We start from the raw sequence: 23,203 nt of genomic DNA, 5'->3' as shown, positions 1-23,203 counted from the left end.
GGACACAAAAAGGATGGCAAGGGACATGACTGAAAGTGCTATGGGACATCATGGGGACAATATAGGGCATGGCACGGACACAAGGAGGAGGTGTGGAGACATGGGACACATGTCCCATGCTTTGACACACAGCAAGGACAGCACATGGCAGCACTTGGGGACACAGGGATGGCTGGGGTACAGAGGGGACACTTGGGAACACAACAAGGGCACTTTGGGGTGTGGTGGGGAGGTAAAGGGGCCAAGGCTGAACTGCAATGGAGACACTTTGGGACAGAGACACTTTGGGGTGCAGTGGGGTCATTTTGGGGCACAAGGATTTTCAGGACACAAAGGAAAACCTGCTCAGGAATGCAGGGATGGTGATTTGGGACACAATGGGGACAATTTGGGATGCAACTGGGACATAAGGGGACACAACTGGGAACAGGAAAGGGACTGTGTGGAATGCAGGGGGGGAATTTGGGGGCGCAAGGGGATACTTTGGGGGACAAGACAATGCTTTAGGGTGCAGCAGAGGCACTTTGGGACAGAACGGAGCCACACTGGAGCACAAGGAGGTACTTTGTGACAAGAGGGGATTCTTCAGGGGCGCTGTGGGAGTGCTTTGGGACATTTTGGGACACTTGAATGCATGGGACGCACTCGAGAACTTTAGGAGGCGCAGGGGACCCTCGGGCCTCCTCGGGGCGGGAGGGGGGGCGGTGCTGGGGGCAGAGCCCGGCCGATCCCCGCTCCCTCTCTGCTCCCAGGCTCCAATCCCGATCCCACCCCGCTCCCTCCCCGCTCCCGGCCCCGCTCCGCGCCCCCCGCCCGGCTCCATCTTGTTCGCGGCCGCCGCGGAGCCGCTCCAGGTGCGGGGGTCCGGGAGGGACTGGGGGGACCCGGGAGGGTCGCAGGGACCCGCCGAGAGAGCTGGGAGGGGATCTCCCGCTCAGGACCCCCCCAGCCATCCCCCAACCACCCGCGGGACCCCAGGCGCTGTAGGGAACCCCTGGGAGCGATCCCTTCCATAGAGTCGTGTCGGGACCCTCCAGAGACCCCCACCCCCACCTCTGGGCCCCCGGAGGGACCCCCAGGGCCAGGAGGAACCCCATCAGCCCCGTGACCCCCCGGTAACCGGGACTGTGCGGGACCGGGAACCGCCAGCAGCGACCCCCCCCCCCCCCCTCCCAGATCCCCCCCCCCAGACAAACACCCCGGGTCCCCCTCCAGCAGCGACCCCCACACACCCCCAGACACTCACAGGGACTCTCCGGACACCCCCCAGCAGCAGCCCCCCCCACTCCCAGGACCCCCCCAGCAGAGTCCCCCCATCCCAGAACCCCCCAGAACCCTTTCCCAGTGCCCCCCCCGACTCCCCCTTTCCCGGTCCCACCTTCCCTGGTGCTGCACGGGCAGGGTCCGACCCCAGCCCAGCCGGGACAGGAGCTGGGGCTGCGGGCGGCGCTGGGGACACTTTGGGGGGTCCTGGGGACACCCCCGGGGCTGTGCCCCCCCCCCCCCCCCCCAGACCAGGCACCAGGGGGTTACAGCAAAAGCAGCTTTGGCAGCCAAAATCCCTCTTAAGGCTTTAATCGCAGTGAGAAAGTGGCGGAGGGGGGGCGGGGGGAGCAACCTGTCCCCCCCTCACTGTCCCCGACCCTGTGGGGTTGCAGCGACAACTGCAGCCGGGTTGGAAATGTAAGCCAAATCCCTAAACCTGGCTTAAAATTCAATGGGATTTAGGGGTGAAAGAAAAAAAGGGTGAGGAGGGGGAAGCAGTGGGGCCGGAGGGTTTTGGGGGCCCATCCCGCACTCCCCCCTCCGTGGGAGGCCCAGGTGTGAGTCAGGGGGCGAAGGTCGGTGTGGCCGTGTTTGCACACCCGGCACGGAAGTGGCACCGTCCCCGCGTGTCCCCGTGTCCCGCCCGGCGGTGCCTCCCGGCTGGAGCAGGTAGGGAGGGCAGGGATGGAGCCCCCGGCCTGCGGGATGGGCACGGGGCAGGGGTCCCTGCACAGTGGGAACCCCACAGGGACTCCAGGTCTGTCCGGGTGGGAACACAAGGTCCCCTGGGCCTGGTATGGCTGGTGTCCTGCTGAACATGGGGACAGGGACACACAGGCCCTGCTACTGCAGCAGGGCTGGCTCTGGGGTCCCTGTGGCCCAGCTGGGGTCAGATCTGGGAGATCCCAATGGAAAGGGGGTTCTGTGGGTCCCTGTGGCCCCATAGGGACAGGAGCTCTGGGCTCCCTATAGGGATCAGCCTCTGGGGTCCCTGTGGCCCCATCAGGAAGGGCTCTGGGGGTCCCCATCAGGGTCAGGCTCTGGGGGGGTCTCCATGTCCCCACAGGGACAGGGCTGTGGGTGGGGGTCTCCAGAAGGACACACTATGGGGGTCCCCACACCCCCCTATGGCCCAGGCCTTGCTCTCCTCACCCCAGACCCAGTCCCCCTGTCCCCATGGCCATGGTGACAGGATGAGGGCAGCCCCCCAAATCATGCTGCACCCCACACCCAGAGTCACCACATCCCCCAGGTGACACTGCTTCTAGAAAGTCCTTGGGGACAGAGGGGTGGCAATCTGGAGGTGACACCAGGCCCTGGCTGGGCATTTTGGGGTGCGGGGTGGAGAGGAGAACATCTGTGGGGTTCCAGTCCCTGGTGTCCCTGTCACTGCAGCCCCCAGCATGCTGTGATGGCCGCAGACGCCTGAGCCCCTGTGGCAGGGACAAGCCATGGAGACCGTTGTCATCGTGGCCATCGGGGTGCTGGCCACCATCTTCCTGGCGTCCTTCGTGGCGCTGGTGGTGGTGTGCAGGCAGCGCTACTGTCACCCCAAGGACCTGCGCCACCACTATGACACCAAGTGAGTGACCCACGGGGGTGGCAGCGTCCGTGTCCCCACCAGGGAGGGACCCCAACCCCCATGGGCTGGGGACAGTGCTGGGGACATGTTCGGCATTATCAAGGAGACAATGTGGGGGACATGTCCCTGGTCATCAGGGGGACAAAGATGGGGACACATCCACCATCATCAGGGGGACAGAGATGGGGACACATTGGCCATCATCAAAGGGATGAAGCTGGGGACATGCCCAACATCATCCAGGGAACAAAGACACATCCACCATCATCAGGGGGACAGAGATGGGGACACATTGGCCATCATCAAAGGGATGAAGCTGGGGACATGCCCAACATCATCCAGGGAACAAAGATGGGGACACATCCATTGTGGTCAGGGGGATGATGTAGGCAATGTCCAGCATCATCAGAGGGAAGATGCCCCCATCTTGTCCCAGTTGGGGACACATCCACAGCACCAGGGGACAAAGATGGAGACACGTCCACCAGCACTAGGGCTATTGGGGCTGTGGGGCCACCCGAGGAGATGGCCCTTGGTGGGATGTCCCCCATGTCTCTGACAGACCCATCGTGGACCTGATGGGGACCACAGAGACGCCGTCAGAGCCCTCGGAGCTGGAGCTGGACGACGTGGTCATCACCAACCCCCACATAGAGGCCATCCTGGAGAACGAGGACTGGGTCGAGGATGCCTCGTGAGTGTCCCCTGTGTCCTCCCAATGCTGGGGACCCCTGTGCAGTGCCAGCCCCCCGTCATGGGATGCAGGGGACAGATTTGGAGGTCACCAGGCCATGGGGATGGTCATCAGGAAAGATGGTCTTGGGGTGGGAATATTCTCACAGGTCTGGGGGACATGGGCTGGCAGGAGAGGGGGGACACACAGGGGACAAGGACAGAGCCAGGGGGACACAGGTGGATTCATACCCTCCTCCCTCTCCACAGGGGTCTGGTGTCCCACTGCATCGCCATCTTGAAGGTGAGTGAGGGCATGGCACTGGTGGCAATGGTGACACTGGTGGCAATGGCAGCTCTGGTGGTACTGGTAGAGCTGTGGTACTGGTAGGCAGTGGTGGCACCAGTGGCACTGGTGGTAAGGGTCACAGTGGTGGCAATGGTGGCAGTTGTGGTACCAGAGGCACTAGTGACATTGATGTCAATGGTGGGCAGCACTTGTGGTAAGGGTGGCAATGGTGACATTGTTGGAACTGGTGGCATTGGTGCTGATGGTGGCACTGAGTGCCTGCTGCTGTCCCCCAGATCTGTCACACGCTGACAGAGAAGTTGGTGGCCATGACCATGGGCTCGGGTGCACGTGTGAAGTCCCCAGCCAGCCTGGGTGACATCATCGTGGTGGCCAAGCGCATCAGCCCCAGGTGACAGGGGATGCCTGGGGGGTCCCAGGGCTCTTGGGTGGGGCCCTGTGGCTCTGGGGTGTCCCCAGGACTGGGGGGGAAGGAATTCCAGGGCTTTCGAGGGTCCCCAGAGATTTGGGACAGGGTGGGTCTGGAGGGGTCATGGGGGCTCTGGGGATGTCCTGAGCCTCTGGTGGGGGGTCCTGAGGGACTGAGGGGGACCCTGGGGACTCTGGAGGGAAAGGTGGGGATTTTAGGGGCTTGGGGGCTCTGGGAGGTGTTCCAGGGCCCTGGGATAATTTTGGGACTCTGGGAGGAGTCCTGGGGCTCAGGGGGTACCTGGGGTTCTGGGGGGTTCCTGGGGCTCTAGGGGGGTCCGAGAACTCTTAAGAGAGCTCTTGAGGCCTGGGGTGGGTGTGCTGGAGGTGTCACCACAGTGTCCCCTGGGGTTAACGCTGTCCCCACCGCAGGGTGGACGACGTGGTGAGATCCATGTACCCCCCGCTGGACCCCAAACTGCTGGACGCGAGGTGACAGCGGCGGGAAGGACAGGGACACTCCGGGGTGGGGGATACCTGTGGGTGGGGACACCTCCCATCCCATGCCACACCTCTGGGGACAGCTCTGCTCTGGGGACAAGCCCAGGTGACCCAACAGGACGGGGAGTGAGCAGATCCCAGAATATCCCAGTTTGGGAGGGACCCCAAGGCTCATCCAGTCCCACACCAAGCCCTGCCCAGACCCCCCAACAATCCCACCCTGGGCATCCCCTGGCAGCGCTGTCCAAACCCTCCTGGAGCTCTGGCACCATTCCCTGGGGAGCCTGGGCAGTGCCAGCACCCTCTGGGGGAGAGAACCTTTCCCTGATCTCCATCCCAACTCCCCTGTGACACAACCTCAGGCCATTCCCTGGGTCCTGTCCCTGGTCACCACAGGCAAACTGGGGGCCACGCTGCTGCTGCTGAGGAAGCCACCATGGGGCAGGGCGGTGACAGGGAGGTGACAGGGCGGTGACAGCCCCGTGTCCCCGCAGGGCCGCGGCGCTGCTGCTGTCAGTCAGTCACCTGGTGCTGGTGACCCGCAGCGCCTGTCGCCAGCCGGCCGCTCGCCACTGGGTCGAGCGCTCGCTGGCGGCCGCCGAGGAGCACATGGCCGTGCTGCGCCAGGCCGCCATGGCCACCGAGCCCGAGCGGCCACCGGCCCCCGGCGAGCCCCCCCGCCAGGAGCAGTCGGCCATCTGAGCCCAATAAAGGCCATCTGTCCCCAGTACAGGCCATCGGACCCCAATAAAGGCCCCATGTGCCCCCAAGCCCGCACGGCGGCTCTGGGATGGGCTGGTGATGTGGTGTCTGCATGGAGAGGGGTCTGGGGGCAAAACGGGGGTGTTGAAGGGGAGGTTGGGGGTTTAGGGAGGGGTTGGGGCGTTTGGGAGGGAGTTTGGAGGGGGTTTGAGGGGATTTTGGGGTGTTGGAGGAGGATTTGGAAGGGTTGGGGGGCTTGGGAGGGAGTGTGGAGGGGGTTTGACGGGTTTAGAGGGGATTTTGTGGGGTTGGAGGTGGGTTTGGAAGAGGTTGAGGGGCTTGGGAGGTTGAGGGGTTTAGAGGGGATTTCGGGGTGTTGGAGGAGGATTTGGAAGGGTTGGGGGGCTTGGGAGGGAGTGTGGAGGAGGTTTGAGGGGTTTAGAGGGGATTTTGTGGGCTTGGAGGTGGATTTGGAAGGGTTGAGGGGCTTGGGAGTGAGTGTGGAGGGGGTTTGAGGGGTTTAGAGGGGATTTCAGGGTGTTGGAGGGGGATTTGGAGGAGCTGGGGGGTCTAGGTAGGGGTTGAGGGACTTGGGAGTGTGGAGAAAGGTTGGAAGGAGGCTTTCAATGATTTTGAAAGGTTTGGAAGGTTGGAGGTGGTTGGGGGAAGTTAGAGTGGATTTTGGGGGGTTGGAGGGGGATTTGGAGTGGTTGGGGTCAGGAGGGTTTGGGGGACTTGGAAGGGAGTGTGGCTGGGGTTTGGAGGGGTTGGGAAGGATAGAGGTGGTTTGGAGGGTTGAAGGCATATTTGTTGGGGTTGGGGGTCTAGGGAGGGTTTTGGGGGCTTGGGAGGGAGTTTGGAGGGGGTGAGGGTTATGTAGAGGATTTCAGGGTGTTGGAGCAGGATTTGGAGGAGTTGAGGGTCTAGGGAGAGGCTGGGAAAGGAGTGTGGAAGGAGGTTGGCATGGGCTGAAAGGGATTTGGAAGGGTTGGGAAGGTCAGAGGTGGTTTGAGGGTTTGCAGGGGATTTGGGGTGTTGGAAGGGGAGGTTTTGGGGTTTAGGGAGGGTTTGAAGGGAGTTGAAGAAGTTGAAGGGGTTTAAAGGGAGTTTAGGGGGTGTTGGAGTGATTGGAAGTGGTTTAGTGTGAATTTCCTGGGACTGGGGAGGTCAGGGAGTGATTTTGGGGAGTTGGGGGAGAATGAGGGAGTTGGTGTAGGAGGTGAAATGGGAGTTTGGGAATGTTTGGGGTGGGTTGGAAGAGGGGTTTGGGGAGTAGGAGGGGGTTTGGAGGGGCGTTGACATTGGAAGGGATTTAGGGGAGCTTGGAGGGGGTGGGACAGGCTTGGAGAGGAAGGTTGGAAGTTTTGGGAAGGGTTGGAGAGGTTGAAGTGGTCTTTGGGGCACCGGGGGTTGGAGGGGATTTGGAGAGGATTTAGGGGCACTTGTGGGCATTGGCAGGGAGGACGGGGGAGCTGGGGGGCAAAGACTGAAGTTTTGGGAGGGTCAGGGACGTTGGGAAGGACTGGAGGAGGCTATGGGGGCTGGGGCACTGGGGATACTGGGAGAATTTGGGGGACTGGGGGGGACCTGCCCTGGGAGCGAGGCCTGGAGGACTCCAAGGGGTGAAACCCTGAGACCTGGGCAGGGGGATCTGTGCCCCTGTTGGGGTCTGTGCCCCTGATATGGGGGTTTGTGCCCTGATGGGGGGGGTCTGTGTCCCAGGTAAGGTGTCTGTGTCCCAGGTAAGGTGTCTGTGCTCCTGATGTGGGGTCTGTGCGTGGGGGAAGGGGGCCGGGGCTGCACAGGGAGGCTCAAGGCTACAGACAGAGAAGTCCCTGCCCCGGGCAAGGGGGTCTGTGGGGTCTGTGCCCCGGGCAGGGCGGTCTGAGGACTCGCTGTGCCCTGAGCAGGACGGTCTGAGGGCTCCCTGTGCCCCGGGCAGAGCGGTCTGAGGGCTCGCTGTGTCCCGGGCAGTGCGGTCTGTACCTCGAGCAGTGTGGTCTGTGCCCCAGGCAGGGCGGTCTGAGGGCTCCCCGTGCCCCGGGCAGGGCTCGCTGTACTCCGGACAGGGCGGTCTATTGTGTGTCCCCCCTCAGGCAGGGCGGTCTGAGGACTCCCTGTTCCCCCCCGCTCCCGCCCCCCCCGCTCTCGTCGCCCTCAGCCCCGGGGGGAGTGGGGGGTGCGGCCACGTGACCGCCCATCACGTGACAGGGGTGAGGCGGCCACTGTGCCCGCCCCCTCACCCCTGGCTGGCCAATGGCAGCGCGGCGGGTGCGGGGGACGGCCAATGGGCGGCGGGGGTGTGGCTTGCGGCCAGCGGTGGCGGGGGGGCTTGCGGCCGGGACCGGGAGAGGGAACTGGGAGCGCTGGTGGGTACTGGGAGCGCTGGGAGACACGGGCACGGCAGACAGGGAGGTACTGGGAACGCTGGGAGCTGCCAGGAGGAACTGGGCATCACGGGGGCCACTGGGAGACACCGGAGGAACTGGGAGTCACGGGGGCTACTGGGAGTCATATGGAGACTGGGAGGTGCTGGGAGCTCTGGGAGAGGAACTGGGAGTTACGGCAGGAACTGGGAGATACTGAGAGTCATGGGGCAGCACTGGGATTGCCTGGGAGGTCCCGGGAGTCATGGGAGAACACTGCGAGTACTGGGAGTCCCCAATGGGAGGCGTGCTGGGAGCACTGGGGGTACTGGGAACACTATGAGCACTGGGGGTACTTGGAGTCCGTAATGGGAGGCGTGCTGCGAGCACTGGGAGCGCTGGGAGTACTGGGTGCACTGGAAGCACTGGGAATGCTGGGAGTACTGTGTGCACTGGGAGCAATAGAGGTACTGGGAACACTGGGGCAGTGGGAGCACTGGGAACACTGAGGGGAATGGGAGAACACTGACAGCACTGGGGGCACTGGGAGTACTGGGAACATTTGGGAGTACTGAGAGCAGTGGGAGCACTGGGGACAGTAGGAGCACTGGGGGTACTGGGAGAGCACTGGGAACACTGCGGGCACTGGGAGCTCTGGGAACACTTGGAGTACTGGGAGCACTGGTAGTACTGGGAGAACACTGGGAACACAGGGGGCACTGGGAGCACTGGTGGTACTGGGAGAACACTGGGAGCACTGGGGGTACTGGGTCTGGGGGGTGTCGGGGGTCAGCCCAGCCCTGCCCGGGGGGGTCGCAGGGGTGGGGGTGCAGTGCCACCAGTGTCCCCCCGAGCCCCCCCATGGGACACAAGCCCCGTGGCCGCCCTGGGAAGGGCAGGAGGTGTCCCCAGCGGGGAAAGGGAAGTGACAGTGACAGTGATTGTGGGATGGGGGGGCGGGGTTGCCCGTCTGGCACCGCAGGGAGATGTTATCGGGGCGCGGTTGGGGTACCACACACCACAGGGCCCCTCCACTGTCTGTGGGTACCCCCAGCACCCTGAGGTGTCCCCCAGCACCCCGGGGTGGGGGATGGCTGAAGGGGGATGGGGTTTTCCCAACACATGGCTGAAAGTAGAAGTGAGATTTTGGGGGCAGAACCACCCAGGGGAAACTGACGCCGGGGGTTCGGGGGGGTCCTGCAGGTGCCCCCAGAGCCATGAGGACCCTCCTGCTGCTGTGGGTGGCCCTGGCCAGCGCGGGGGCCCAGCTGCCCTGTCCCCATGGGGGACCCTGCCCCATCACCCCGGTGAGTGTGAGGGGTTTGGGGGGGTCAGGGGGGCCTCAGCAGGGGATGTAACCCCCCCCCCCATGCCCCCCCAAGCCCTGCCTGCCCGGTCGGGAGGGGCCTCAGCAGGGGATGTAACCCCCCCTGTGCCCCCCCAGGCCCTGCCTGCCCACAGTGCTGTGGAATGCCAGGACGGCTCATCGTGCCCCACCAGCTGCCAGCTGCCAGAGGTGAGCCCCCTCCCCCGTGCCTCAGTTTCCCCCCCCCGTCCCTGCCGTTTGGGGAGCGCTCCCTGACCCCCCTGCCCTCCCTCCCCCTTCTCTCTCCCCAGAGTGTCCCCTGTGCCGAGGGCCACCGCTGCTGTCCCCGAGGGTCCCACTGCAGCACTGACGGGGAGTCCTGTGTCACAGACCTGGGTACGGGGACACGGGGGGTGGCTGGGGGGCAGGGTGGGCCTGGAGGGGGCAGGATGGACAGGGGGGTGTCACCTGTCTCCGCAGCCCCCCGTGCTGTGCCCTGTCCTGACGGCCAGTCCGAGTGTCCCGACGATGCCACGTGCTGTGTGACGAGCAGCGGCGCCTGGGGGTGCTGCCCCATGCCCCAGGTACAGGGTGTGGGGACACGGAGACACTGGGGGGGGGAACTGGCACGGCCATCGCTGTGACGAGCACGGCTGGCACCCACAGGCCTCGTGCTGTGCTGACAAGGTGCACTGCTGTCCCCACGCCACCGTCTGCGACCTGGCCCACGGGCGCTGCGTGTCCCCTGACGGTGACACCGATGTCCCCCTGGGCACAGCCTTCCCTGCCTGGAAGCGCCACCCTCCCGCCCCAGGTAAGGGGTGTGCCCTGGGGGTGCCCTCGCTGTGCCGTGCGCTCGGAGGGGACGCGGTGACACCGTGTGTCCGTGGTGACACCGTGTGTCCGTGGTGACACCGTGTGTCCGTGTGTCCGTGGTGACACCGTGTGTCCGTCCCCTCAGTGGCGCTGCGCCAGGTGCTGTGTCCCGATGGCCGCTCAGCGTGTCCCGACGGGGCCACCTGCTGCCAGCTGTCCCCAACGCAGTACGGCTGCTGTCCCCTGCAGAACGTGAGTGCTGGCACAGCCCTGGGCACCCCGGCATGGGCAGCTGTGCCAAACCTGTGCCCAGCACCCCAAACCTGCCACCCCCCACTGAACACCCCAAACCAAGCACCCCATGCCAGACACCCAAATCCTGGGTAGCCTCCCCCAGGCACCCCAAACCAAGCACCCCAAGCCAGCCACCCCTCACTGCGCACTCCAATCCAGCACCCCACACCCCAGCTCACACCACTCACCCCATACCAGTCCATGCAGGTACCCCATTCTGGACACCCCTGTTCCAAGCACCCCACAGTGATGCCAGGCACCCTATTTTGGGCACCAATCATCCCACATGAGACACACCTTGCTGGGCATCCTGTGGTGGACACTGGGCCCTGGGCACCCCAGCCTGTGCCATGTCCCCATACCTGCCCCCCATGCTGAGCACACCCTGTACTTGTCCCCAGGGTCCCTGTCCCCCCATATCTCTCCCCCCAGGCCGTGTCCTGCAGTGCTGGGCAGCACTGCTGTCCCAAGGGCACCTCCATGCCATGTCCCCTCTGTTGTCCCCCCCCCTGTCCCCATCCCCAGGGCCCTTGTCACACCATGTCTCCCCCCAGGCCGTGTGCTGCAGTGATGGGCAGCACTGTTGTCCCCAAGGCACCACCTGTGACCTGATCCACTCCACCTGCACCTCCCTGGGGGGCTCTGCCCCCCTGGCAGCACTGCCCACAGGTAAGAACCCCCCAGGGAGCAGCCACTCCCTGTCCTGTCCCATCCCAAGGGAGGGGACACCAGCCCTGACTGTCCCCTGTCCCCAGCTGGTGACATCAAGTGTGACGAGAGGACAAGCTGTCCTGATGGGAACACGTGCTGCAGGCTCATTTCAGGGGCCTGGGGGTGCTGCCCCCTCGAGCAGGTACAGAGGTCCCCTGTGCTCCCAGGACATGCAGATGTCCTCTGTCCCCCTGGATGGGATGAGGGCAGCTATGTCCTGTTCCACTGACAAGGGTGGGGGTTCCTTGAACTTGCCCAGGACAAGGTTTGATGTCCCCTGTCCACCTTGGGAGGGACAAGGATGGGTTCCCCTGTGTCCTTCCAGGACTGGGAGATGTCCCCTGTCCCCCAGGAGGGCTCCCATTTCCTGATGTCCCGTGGGGAAGGGTGACACTTTGACATCCCCCAGTCAACCCCCCTGTACTGACTGGGACCAGTTTGGGGCTCCAGTGGCACGAGGTGGTGAAGGGACATCCTGGAAGCCACCAGGATACTCAGGGACCTTCCTGAGTCCCACTGAGGGGGGAGGGGGGCAGGAGTGATGAGGGGGTCCCCATATCCCTCCCCCCTCCTCACTGCTGGGGTGGGGAATGGGAATGGCAGGAATGGGCAGGAGGGGACACATTTGTCCCCCTTCCTGTGGAGCTGGCAGTCCCTGGGGGGGTCCCCTGTGCTCAGCCCTCCCTCTTTGCCCCCCCAGGCCGTCTGCTGCCCCGACCTCGTGCACTGCTGCCCCCAGGGCTACACCTGCGACCCCGAGGGGGGCAGCTGCCTGCAGGGGGGGGGCGCCCGCCGGCCCTGGGTGCAGAAGACCCCAGCACTGCCCCACGGGGGACAGGTGACATCGGGGAACGTCATTTGTGATGAAACCACGAGCTGTCCTGATGGGAGCACGTGCTGCCAGATGAGCCTGGGCACCTGGGGGTGCTGCCCCTTCAGCCAGGTGTGGGGGGCTGTGTCCAACGGGGTCCATGGCTGTGTGGGGTGGGGGTCCCGGGGGTGCACCCAGAGGAGTGGGGGGTCCTGGACTGAGCAGAGGTTCCAGGGTGTCCTGGGGTGTCCTTGGAGGGGGGGATATGGCTCAAGGGACCCTGAGTGGAGCACCTGCCTGGGGACATGGGAACATTCACAGGGCACAGCGACCACCTGTCCCCTCAGCAGCCCCATGGGCTGGGGGTCTCCTGTGCTCCGAGAGGACAAAGGCCAATGTTCCCTTTTCCCCAGGGGGGTCAAGGTCAGATGTCCCCCTGTGTTGCCTGAAGGTTGAGGGCAGATGTCCCCTGTCCCCTGGGCAGGGGAGGGCAGATGTCCCTTGTCCTCCAAGAAGGACAGGGTGGGCTCCAAACCCCTCATGACCCCATGGGACACAGAGCCCCTTTGCTGGCCCTCAAACCCAGTCAGACCTACTCTGCTAACTGGGACTGATCTGGGACTCTGGGGGCAGGAGGTGACAGAGGCACACAAGGCCAGTGGGTGCTCAGGGACATGAGGATGCTCGGGGACATTTGTGTGTCCCACAGAGGGGCAGAAGCATCACGAGGGGTTCCCCATATCTGCCCCCCCCAGAGCAGGGATGGAGCCAGGCTGGGTCCAGGGGGACACAGAACAGGCAGGAGGGCACTTGTCCCCTGGAGGTCCCCAGCTGTGTTGCTGGGGGTCCCCTGTGCTCAGCCCCCCCTCTTTGCCCCCCCAGGCCGTCTGCTGCCCCGACCTTGTGCACTGCTGCCCCCAGGGCTACACCTGCGACCCCGAGGGGGGCAGCTGCGTGCAGGGGGGGGGCACCCGCCGGCCCTGGGTGCAGAAGACCCCGGCACTGCCCCACGGGGGACAGGTGACATCGGGGAATGTCAAATGTGATGAAACCACGAGCTGTCCTGATGGGAGCACGTGCTGCCGGCTGAGCCTGGGCACCTGGGGGTGCTGCCCCCTCGAGCAGGTGTGGGGGAGTCCCGGGGGGTGGGGGCAGCCCAGGGGTGGGGTGTTGTCCCAGGGAATGGGGATTTGGGAATGCAATGGAGGGAGGTTGGGACAGAGCGTGACTGTGGGGGTGACCCTTTGGGGACAAGCAGCGCTGGGAGGGGCAGGGACATGGGACACTCCCACATTTGTCACTGGTACCCTCCATGCAGGCTCTGTGGGCACCTTGGGGACAGGGTTTGGAACAGTCCCTGGGTCTCTGCGTACCTCTGTCCCTGGTACCCGGACCCCTGTGTCCCCCAGACACTTGTGTCCCCCACTGTGACCCCACTGACCCCATCCTGTGTCCCCCCCAGGCCGTTTGCTGCGGGGACCACAAGCACTGCTGTCCCCGGGGCTACACCTGCAACGTGGCCACCGAGAGCTGTGAGAAGCTGCTGGCACCCACCCCGCTGCTGCCAACCCCCTCTGCCCCCCGCCGGGCACCCCCCGTGCCGCTGCGAGCCGCTGGCACCCGCCCGGGTGGCCTCGTGCCCTGCGGTGCCACTGGCTCCTGCCACGGGGGCCAGCGGTGCTGCCAGGCCCGGGGAGGCTCCTGGGGGTGCTGCCCCTTTGCCCAGGTGAGTGGGGGGACACCAGGGTGGGGGTGAGGGTGGCATCACCCCCTCCTCACTCCGTGTCTCTCTGCAGGGCTCCTGCTGCTCCGACGGCCGCCACTGCTGCCCCGCGGGGTCCCGCTGCACCAGGGGGGGCTGGGGGTGCAGCCCCCAGCGCTGGGACCTGCTCTGATGGCACTGGGGACACCACCACCACCACCACCCACCCTGGGTGCCACCACCCCAATAAACGGTTTCTAGGAGAAACTCCACCCGTGGCTCCTGGCGAGGGGGAAACTGAGGCAGGAGGCAGAGGCAGGGGGGATTTTGTGTGTTTAATATATTAATGCCTCTAAGGAGCAGGCAGGACGTGCAGGCAGGTGCAGGCAGCAGCTCCCTGCCCAGCCTGGCACCCGGGGGGGTCCCCATGGCCCCCCTTTCTGCCAGCCTGGCCCCAATGACCCCTCTTCATCCTCACCACGTAGAAAACGTTTAGAAACACAAGTTAAAATCCAAAGGGGGATGAGGGTGGGGGGACAGGGGCCCCCTGGCTCCTATGGCAGCTTGGAGGCACCACTGGCTCGGGGGGCAGTGCCAGCCCCCCCTGTCCTGCAGGGACACAAAAGGGGACATGGCTCAGGACTGGGGGAACATGGAGCATGCAGTTCCCACCCCCAAAAGAACAGGGATGGTGGTGTTGGGTGGGACAAGGAGGGAACAGGGGCAGCAGGATCCCGTGTGGCAGAGCCTGCTGGCACAGGGTGGGGGTCCCAAGCAGATGGGGGACATGGGTGGCCTGGGTGTAGCCTCTGGTCCCTCCCCTGGCAGAAAGGGACCGTGGTGGTGGGATGGGATTGTTGTGGGCTGGGACAGTGATGGGACACGATGATGGTAGGAGAGGATGGTGGTGGGCTGAGACAGTGGTGGGAGAGGACAGTCACAAGGCAGGATGGTGGGGAAGGTGGTGGGACGGCATGGCAGGATAGGATGGGACAGTGACAGGACGGGAGGGTGGGATGGGGATGATAGCAGTGGGAGGAGATGATGGCTGTGTGGGATTGTGGTGGGATGGGACTGATGGGGCAGGATGACAGATGGGATAGTGCTAGGATGAGATGGCAGTGGGACGGCAGCGATGGGACAGCGGTGACAGAGAACAATGGTGGGAGGAGACGGTGGCCGGGCAGGACGGTGGGCTGAGGTGGGTGACAGCAGCGGTGTCCCCATCCCAGCACCCCCTGGGACTTGCCCCCCACCCCGGACCAGGGTGGTCCTCCATCCCCATACTCACTTGACATTGAAGACCATCAGAGGCCGCTCCTCCCGCTTCTGCCAGGGGCTCTTGCGGTCGCCCCCCTCGTCGCCCCCGTCGCCCGCCTCGGTCAGCGCCTCCTCCTCGGGGCTGGTCAGGGAGTCTCGGGGGGCTTCGCTGGCGCTGCTGCGCCCGCTGCCCCCCCCTCGCCGCCCCCCGCTGCCCGCTTCCAGCAAGGGGGCGAGCGAGCTGTCCTCGGGGGAGGCTGCGGGCAGCGGGGGCCGGGGTCCCCCGTCCTCCTCCCCGCCTCCGGCGGCCCGGGGGAGGCGGGGAGGGGGCGCGGGACCTGGGCCCCTCTCGCTGCCCTGCAGGTCGATGTAGGAGTGCCGAACCTGCGAGGAGCGCCCGTCCAGGGACACGAACCAGGCTCTGGGCGGTGGCGGCCCCGCCAGTTCCAGGAGCTGCTGCCCGGCCAGCGCCTGCAGCTCGCCGTTGAGCTGGGCCACCGCCGACCCGTCCAGCAGCACCGGGATGGCCACCGAGCCGCTCACCGGTTGGGGGGCACGAGCCCCGGCCCAGTTTTCCCCTTCCTCGAAGGGCTGCCCGGAAGAGGGGGGGGGGCGGGGGCGCGGCCGTCGCCGCCGTCGAACCGGGGCCCCCGTCGGCTTCGGGGGGACCCTCGGGCTCGCCGGGCGCCAGGCGCATGTAGCGGGCGGGGATGAGCAGGGTGGGCATCACCCCCCGGTAAACATCCTCGGGGCCCCCGCCGCGCTCCAGGGGCCCGCAGAGCAGCAGCGGCCCGGGGGGAGCCAGCGAGGGCGGCCGCGGGGGGGGCTCGGGCAGCGGGTGCTCGGCGGGCTGCGGCCCGTAACGGGAGAACGAGGGCGAGGGCGGCCGCGGGCCGAAGGCGGCCGTGCCCCGGGGGTGCTCGTCGGGCGGCTGCAGCCCGTCCACCGAGCGGGCGGCCCGCAGGCCGAAGGCTTCGCCAGAGCGCCCGTAGTCCTCATGGGCGGCGGGCGGGCGGCGGCGCGGGCCCAGCGTGGCCGCCGGGGGCCGGAGGCCTGCGCGGAGCGGGGCCGGGGCCGGCGGCTGGAAGAAGTCCGGCCGGGCCGGGGTCAGCTCGCGGGTGGAGGGGGGCAGGCTGGGCGTGGGCAGGTCGGTGTCGCCCCCCGAGGAGGCGGTCTCCAGGTGGCTGCCCCCGCACAGGAGGTCCAGCTGGGACACCGAGGTGGCCTGGTCCCGGCGCGCCGCGTCCAGCGGGCCCGGCAGCGGCAGCTTGCGGTGCTGAGCCCGCGGCTTCAGGCAGCGCCGCCTGCGGGGACACGGGGGGTCGTGGGTCCCCCTGCTCCCCGTCTCCCTCACCCGCTGGAAGGAGCTAGAGGAGGGGGCTATAGGGCACCCAGGGGTGCTGGGGAGTGGTGTGTCACCCCCCAAATCCAGTTATAGGGCACCCAGGGGTGCTGGGGAGTGTTGTTTACCCCCTCCCAAGCCAGCCATAGCACACCCAGCCATTCTGGAGATCAGTGTCTGGCTCCCAAATTCAGCTAAAGAGCACCCAGAGGTGCCGCAGGCTGGTGCCTCCTCCCCATAGCCAACTATAGGGCATTTGGGGGTTCCAAGGGGTGGTGCCCTGTAGCCCCAGAATGGCTACAGGGCACCAGGGGTACCAGGAGGATGCTGCCCCCTCCTATAACCATTTTTAGGGTGCCAGGAAATGGTCCCCCCCAGCTATGGGGCACCCAGGGGTTACAGGTGGGTGCTGACCCCCATTCCCACATGGAATGTCAGGCTCTGTTCCCATCCCCCTGCCACGAGCAGGACACTGACCTGCAGTAGTAGATGAGGAGGCAGAGGAGGATGAGGACGAGCAGGGCCAGGGCACCCAGGATGGTGAGGAGGAAGATGGTGTGGTAGGTAGTGATGTCTGTCACACCCGCTGCCATCGCCACCAGCCCTGGGGACAGCAGGGTCAGAGGGGCAGCCCCCCCTGAGAGTACCCTGGGGGGCTGCAGTGTCCCCCCAGCCCAGACAGCCCTGGGAACAAGGGACTGGGGGGAGCCCCCACCCCACCAGGAGCAGCCCTGGGACTGGGGGGGCAGAGGGGAAGCACCCCAAGGTGCTGCCATCCCCTCTCCATCCAGCCTGTCCCCAGAGCCAAGGGACACAGGGCACTCACAGGTGTCACCTTACCCGTGCTGGGGGAGGGCAGAGCTGCGGCCCAGTATCCCAGCTGGGAGGAGACAAAGGTCCAGTACAGCTGCCGGCCCTCCTTGCGGATTAGCCCCGTCCCGTTCCGCACCCACAGCCCTGCGGGGACACACCGGGCTCAGACCTCATCACCCCCCGACCCCATAACAGGAGCTGTGTCCCCCTGTGTCCCCTCTGCCACCTCCAACAGGAACTGCGTCCCCTCTGCCACCCCAAACAGGAGCTCTGTCCCCTTCTGCCACCCCAGCCACAGCTGTGTCCCCTCTGCCACCCCATAGCAGGAGCTGTGTCCCCTCTGCCACCTTCAACAGGAGCTGTGTCCCCTCTGACACCTCCAGCAGGAGCTGTGTCCCCTCTGCCACTCCCAACATGAGCTGCGTTCCCTCTGCCATCCCAAAAAGGAGCTGTGTCCCCCTGTGCCACCCCTAACAGGAGCTATGTCCCCTCTGTCACCCCCAACATGACCTGTGTCCCCTCTGTCACCCCAACAGGAGCTGTGTCCCCCTGTGCCACCCCTAACAGGAGCTATGTCCCCTCTGTCACCCCCAACATGACCTGTGTCCCCTCTGTCACCCCAACAGGAGCTGTGTCCCCTCTGCCACCTCCAGCAGGATCTGTGTTCCCCTGTGCCCCCTCTGTCACCCCATAGCAGGAGCTGTGTCCCCTCTGCCCCCCCATCCGGAGCTGTGTCTCCCTGTGTCCCCTCTGCCACCTCCTGCCACCACTCACCGCTCTTGGGGTCAAACCTCCAGGCTGGCACACTGGTGGCCACCACGGCCGCGGCATCGGGGCCCAGAGGGACGGACAGATGGACGGGGCCGGCCAGCGGCACCTCGGTCCCGTTGCCGGTGAACAGGTGGACGCTGACAGCCGCCACCGGCGCCAGCTCCAGCCACGTGCCATTGCCTGCGGGGACAAGGACGGCGACATCCCTAAGGGGGGGGCACATCGGGTACGCCCCCCACCCTTAATCCCCGGTGTCCCCCGTACCGCTGCCGTCCTGCTCGGCCCCGAGGAAGGCGGGGAAGGCGCGGGCCGGGCCGGGGCCGGAGGCGGCGGTCAGGGACGCGGCCAGCTGGCTGTAGGTGGAGCTGCGGGGCAGGCGGGCTGCCCGCCGGGGGAACTGCGCCCACGGCTGCCCGCGGCCACCTGCGGGGACACGGAGGGTGGCAGAACCCCGGGGATGGAGGTGTCACCACCGCCGTCCCCGTGGTACGGTCGGTGGTGTCACCCAGGGCCACCCCCGTGTCTCACCTGGGGATCCCAGGAGGATCTGGACCAGGTCCTCGTAGAGGATGAGCGTGGCCGGGCGCTCCGGGAGCAGGTAGAGGCTGATGGAGGCGTAGACTGCAAGGGGAAGGGGGGGTGGGGGGGACCCCAAAAATACCCACACCTGGAGCCCAAAAAACCCCACACCCGGGCCCCAAAATACCCACACCTGAACCCCAAAAATACCCACATCTGGACCCCAAAAATACCCCCACTTGGACCCCCAAAATACCCACATCTGCACCCCCAAAATACCCACATCTGAACCCCAAAAATACCCACACCTGAACCCCAAAAATACACACACCTGGACCCCAAAAATACCCACACCTGGACACCCAAAATACCCACACCCGGACCCCAAAAATACCCACACCTGGACCCCCAAAATACCCACATCTGGACCCCAAAAATACACACACATTCCTCCCAGGGTTGGTGGGACTGATGGGGAGAGGGGGGAGATGGGGTCTGAGGAGGGGGTGGGGAAGGGGGACCCAGCAAGGGGTGAGGTGCATTTGGGGACAGGGACAGGAGGAATGGGGTGGCAGGGTGGCAGCACCCCCTCCACAACCCCATCCATGCACCCTCCATCCCTGTCCCTGTATTGCTTCATCCCAGTACCCTCAATTCCCCCATCCCAAATCCCTGTACCCCATTCCCACATCCCCAGCTGGGTGCTCCCATGTGTGCCACCCCCCAGTCCCCCCTGCCCTGGGGAAAAGGGCTGGAGTGCATCCCAGGGGACACCGCAACTTCCCCTGGGATGGAAGGGGATGGGATGAGATGAGATGAGATGAGATGAGATGAGATTGGATGGGATGAGGGGACTTGGGGGCCACCAGGACATGGCTGTCCCCTCCCAAAGGGACCTGATCCCTCCCAAACACTTTTCTATAAGGGATCCCTACACTGAAACCTATTAGGGGTCCCCTGTAAGGAAGGGACTGAGGTCCCAGTAAGGAACTAAGCACCCCACACCAGGGCTCAGAGCCCCCCAGTTGGAAATTTAGGACCCCAAATCAGACCCAGAACCCTCAGGAAGGGATTGGGGATCCCCCATCATGGCTCAAATCCCCTTAGGAAGGGACCAGGGATCCCCCATCATGGCTTAGGAAGGGATTGTGCCCTCCAGACAGACTCAGACACCCCAGTAAGGGACTGGGGACCCCCAGGCAGAGCTGCCCAGGAGGGCTCTGGGGTCGGTGACTCACGTGGCAGTTTGGTGACGCGCCAGGGGACAGAGGCGGTGACATATCCGCGGCGGGCGGCGGTGACGAGCAGCCAGGAGCCCAGGCGGTAGGGCACGGGCAGCACCGCCGAGCCCGCCTGGTCCGTGCTGCCCGCGGCCAGCGCGATGCGGCCGCCGAACACATCCAGGGCCGCCTGCGGCAGCGGGGCCAGCGAGCCACTCTCCAACACCTGCACCCGCAGCAGCACCTCTGGGGACACGGCACAGGGGACACGGCGTGGGCACAGGGGACAGGGCGGGGGGGAGCACAGCCACCATCCCAGAGGGCACGGCCACCATCCCAGCAGGGTGGGACACAAACTGGGGGTCACAGACACCGTCCCATAGGGCACGGCCACTGTCCCAGGGGGCTATGGGTACCATCCCAGGGAATCACAGCCACCATCCCAGGGGGTCACAGCCACCATCTCAATGGTTCATAGCCACCATCCCAGGGAGTCATGGCCACCATCCCAACGGTTCATAGCCACTAAACCAGGGGTCACAGCCACCATCCCAGGGGGTTATGGCCACCATCCCAATGGTTCATAGCCACCATCCCAGGGACTCATGGTCACCATCCCAGGAGGTCATGGGCACCATCCCAGGGAGTCATGGCCACCATCCCAGAGGGTCACAGCCACCAAACCAGGGGGTCACAGCCACCATCCCAGGAGGTCATGGGCACCACCATCCCAGGGGGTCACAGCCACCAAACCAGGGGGTCATGGGCAACATCCCAGGGAGTCATGGCCACCATCCTTATGGATGATGGGCACTACACCAACAGGTGGTGGGACCTGTCCTGCTGGGTCATGGCCACCGTTCCCATTGCAGGGGGTCATGGCCAACAGCACAGGGGGTCTGGCCACCATTTCAGGAGGTGGTGGAACACACCCTGCCAGGTCATGGCCACCATCCCAGGGGGCCCATGGCCACCATCCCAGGGGTGTCATGGCCACCATCCCAGCGGTGTCATGGTCACCATCACAGCCACCATCCTGGTGGGTGATGGTCGCCACCCCAGCAGGTGGTGGGACCTGTCCCAGTGGATTACAGTCACCATCCAGGCAGGATGGTGGGACCCACCCTGGCAGGTCACAGGTGCCATCCCAGAAAGCCATGGCCACCATCCTGGTGGGTCATGGCCACCATGCTAGCAGGTGGTGGGACCCATCATGACCCAGCAGGTCACAGCCACCACGCTGGCAGGTCACAGGTGCTCCCCATAGGCAGCAGGCACCATCCCGAGGGGGTGTGAGCATCACTGCTGTGCCCACCCTGTGCCCCCCCGAGGTGGCTCCTGGCCCCAGGGTGCCGTGCCACCCAGCTGGGTGCACCCAGTCACATCACTCTCACCCCCCCCCCACCAAAGGCCACCCCCAGGTGCCTCTCACTCCTGTCCCAAGGCCAGGGGGTCTCGAACCCAGCAGACCCCAGAGCAACAGGGGGAGGGATCCCCCAGGCCAGTCCCCACTGCAGGGCCCGGCTGAAGGGAGGGGGGGGACCCTAAACCCCCGTGTGCCCCCGGCCCCCCCCGAGCCGGCGCCATCCCGCGCATGATCCGCAGCCCTTGGCAGCGGTCCCGGCTCCGGCGCCGTCACCCAGGCAACGACCTCCTTCATCCCTTCATCCCGCGCCCCGGGGCTGCCGCCGGGCCCCCCGCAGCCCCGGAACCCTCCGCTCCACCGGGCACCCCCCCCGACCCGCCCCGGCCCAGATGCGGCCCAGATGTGGCAAAGGGCGAGGGGGGGAGATTCGCAGCAGCTGCTCCGGCGATGCACAGGGGCGGGGGGGGGGCGGGCTCAGGAATGGAGGGGCTGGGGGTGTCCCCCTGCATGGCGGGGACAGCCGGCACCCGCGGGCAGGAATGTCCCCGCGGCCGCACGCCGGCCACCCGCAGCTGCCGGGGGACAGCTGGCATCAGAGGGGGCCATGGTGCCACCCCCAGCGCGGGGACTCAGGCACAGGCACGGCCCCGTCCCCACTCTCTGTCCCCGCGCCGCCACCAAAGGGTCCCCAGAGGGTGGTGCGGCCACCCCGAGGCGCACCGGCCCCTCGCTGGCTCCCCAGTGCCCCCCAGTCTGAGCCCAGTGTCCCATGAGCAGGGCGGGGAGTGCCAGGCCCCGGGGTGGCACTGAGGAGCTCTGTCATGTCTGTCACCCCGCGGGGACGGGGATGGGCAGGGGTGACGCCAGCGGGGAGCTGAGCCAGCACAGACAGGACGGGCCAGGGACCCCTCCTCAGCCCACAGCCCCCCTGCCACCGCCGGGCACGCCTCACCCTGGCACAGGGGCTCTGCCAGGAGGGTTTGGGGTGCAGGAGGGGTCACAGGGAGCCGCGGGGACCCCGAGGCCCACCCTGCCTGCCGGATGCACCCCCCACCATCCCGCACCCCCGGCTGCTGCTCAGGACCCCCTGCCCTCCCACCCTCCTGCACCCCCTGACCTGGGACCTCCACCCACCATCAGACACCCTCCCGCTCTGCTCAGCACCCCCACCCACCCTCCTGCACCCCCCAGCTCTGGCCGCGATTCCCACCCAACTTCCTTCACCCCCCGGTTTGTGACTCCCCATCGCGACCCCCTGGCGCTGCCCGGAACCCCCCCCCCCAATCCTGCACCGCAAGGTCTGGCACCAACCCCCCCTTCTCGTGCCCCCAAGCTCTGTCCGTGACCCCCACCCAAGCAGCTGCACCCCACCCATCACCCCCTTCCCGCCGGTGGCCAGAACCGCCCGGGGACGGGGAGACAGACGGACAGACGGACAGACGGGGGTGCGGCCGGACAGACAGAGCCGGGGGATGGACGGGGGGCGCAGGCGCGGTGGGGGGGTGAATGGGCAGGGATGGGGGTGTCGGAGCCGGGGGGGCGGGAGGGGATGGGGGTGTCGGGATGGGGATTGGGGCGGGGGGCGGGTGGGGCTGGGGTGCGGGGTGCGGGGAGGGGGCCGGGGCTGCCGAGGGGGTAAGGAAGCCAAGGGACGCCGGGGGGATGTCGGGGCGGGGGTGATGCGGGGATGGGGGGGCCGGTGCCGGGATCGATCGGGGGGCGATGCGCGGGGGGGCGACAGGATTCAAAGGATGCCGGGGGGATGTGGGCGCGGGGCTCGGGCGGGCGTGGGGGAGCGGAGGCGTCGGTAGGGCTGGGGTGGAGCGGGGCAGGGGGTGGAGGCCGAGGGATGCCGGGGGGATGTGGGCGCGGGGAGAACGCGGGGGTGTTGCCGGCGGCGCCCCCCGCCCCGCACACAAAGGCCGCTCTCACCGTGCGCTCCCGGCTCCGCCGCGCCCCGCGCCCGCCGCCCGCCCGCGGCCGCCAGCAGCAGCAGCACCGGCAGCGGCGGCAGCGGCGGCAGGAGGCGGCGGGGCCGCATGGTGGCTCCGCGCCGTTACCCCGCCATGCCCGGCCCGCCCGGCCCGTCCGCCCGCCCGCCGCGGGGACCGGGCTCCACCTGCCGGAGCCGCCGGGCACGGCCGCCCAGCGCCCACCCCCGGAGCGGCACCGCCCCGGCACCGGGACCACCCCCGGCACCGCCCCGAGACCCCCGGACCAACCCCTGGCACCGCCCCAGACCTCCGGCACCGCCCCCTGCAGTGCCCCGAGAGCCCGGACCCGCCGCCGGTACCGCAACCGACACCGGCACCCCTGCCCGGGACAGCTCCGGGACCTGGACCCGGACCCGGTACCGTCACCGGCATCCCGGGACTGACCCTGGTGTCGGCAGCGGCATCTCAAGACCCACCCCCGACATCGGCACCGACCCCCGGATCCATCTCTGACACTGCTCGAGCCCCGGC

The 23,203-nt window shown here is 66.5% G+C and overlaps 3 protein-coding genes across 8 annotated transcripts; 2 read left to right on the top strand and 1 right to left on the bottom strand.

Annotated features, from left to right (window-relative positions):
- The first annotated feature begins 725 nt into the window (after nt 1–725).
- Nucleotides 726–5,530, top strand: TMEM98 (transmembrane protein 98). Of its 2 annotated transcripts, none has more exons than XM_071450564.1 (7): nt 726–854; nt 2,662–2,848; nt 3,411–3,542; nt 3,791–3,824; nt 4,106–4,221; nt 4,671–4,730; nt 5,234–5,530. In XM_071450564.1, exons 2-7 carry the CDS (start codon nt 2,718–2,720, stop codon nt 5,439–5,441), a joined length of 681 nt encoding a protein of 226 aa, XP_071306665.1. In that variant the 5' UTR covers nt 726–854; nt 2,662–2,717; the 3' UTR covers nt 5,442–5,530. The 2 variants fall into 2 exon arrangements, with proteins under 2 accessions (XP_071306665.1, XP_071306666.1); XM_071450565.1 differs by lacking the exon at nt 726–854 and adding an exon at nt 1,571–1,683.
- A 2,212-nt stretch (nt 5,531–7,742) lies between these two features.
- On the top strand, nt 7,743–13,719 carry GRN (granulin precursor). 5 transcript variants are annotated; one of them, XM_071450837.1, is made up of 13 exons: nt 7,743–7,810; nt 9,011–9,114; nt 9,252–9,323; nt 9,425–9,509; nt 9,594–9,697; nt 9,780–9,927; nt 10,075–10,181; nt 10,778–10,892; nt 10,979–11,076; nt 11,635–11,877; nt 12,628–12,870; nt 13,208–13,471; nt 13,542–13,719. In XM_071450837.1, the coding sequence occupies exons 2-13, from the start codon at nt 9,025–9,027 to the stop codon at nt 13,638–13,640; spliced, it is 1,668 nt and encodes a 555-aa protein (XP_071306938.1). In that variant the 5' UTR covers nt 7,743–7,810; nt 9,011–9,024; the 3' UTR covers nt 13,641–13,719. The 5 variants fall into 5 exon arrangements, with proteins under 5 accessions (XP_071306938.1, XP_071306942.1, XP_071306940.1 ...); XM_071450839.1 differs by having other exon boundaries at nt 7,771–7,856; XM_071450840.1 differs by lacking the exon at nt 7,743–7,810 and adding an exon at nt 7,827–7,853 and having other exon boundaries at nt 9,012–9,114.
- A 44-nt stretch (nt 13,720–13,763) lies between these two features.
- Nucleotides 13,764–22,895, bottom strand: FAM171A2 (family with sequence similarity 171 member A2). Its single transcript, XM_071450836.1, is given in 10 exon segments — nt 13,764–14,056; nt 14,739–15,319; nt 15,321–16,011; nt 16,527–16,653; nt 16,890–17,006; nt 17,637–17,813; nt 17,898–18,056; nt 18,162–18,254; nt 19,391–19,618; nt 22,671–22,895. Coding segments are annotated over 10 exon segments (2,337 nt in total). The 5' UTR covers nt 22,780–22,895; the 3' UTR covers nt 13,764–14,001.
- Nucleotides 22,896–23,203: the final 308 nt, after the last annotated feature.

The sequence above is a fragment of the Agelaius tricolor genome, unplaced genomic scaffold, assembly GCF_023055355.1.
Source record: "Agelaius tricolor isolate 1412-34295 unplaced genomic scaffold, bAgeTri1.0.p SCAF_31, whole genome shotgun sequence".
Classification (NCBI taxonomy): Eukaryota; Metazoa; Chordata; class Aves; order Passeriformes; family Icteridae; genus Agelaius; species Agelaius tricolor.
Note: the sequence above shows the minus strand (reverse complement) of the source record. Positions and strands in the feature narration are given on the sequence as shown.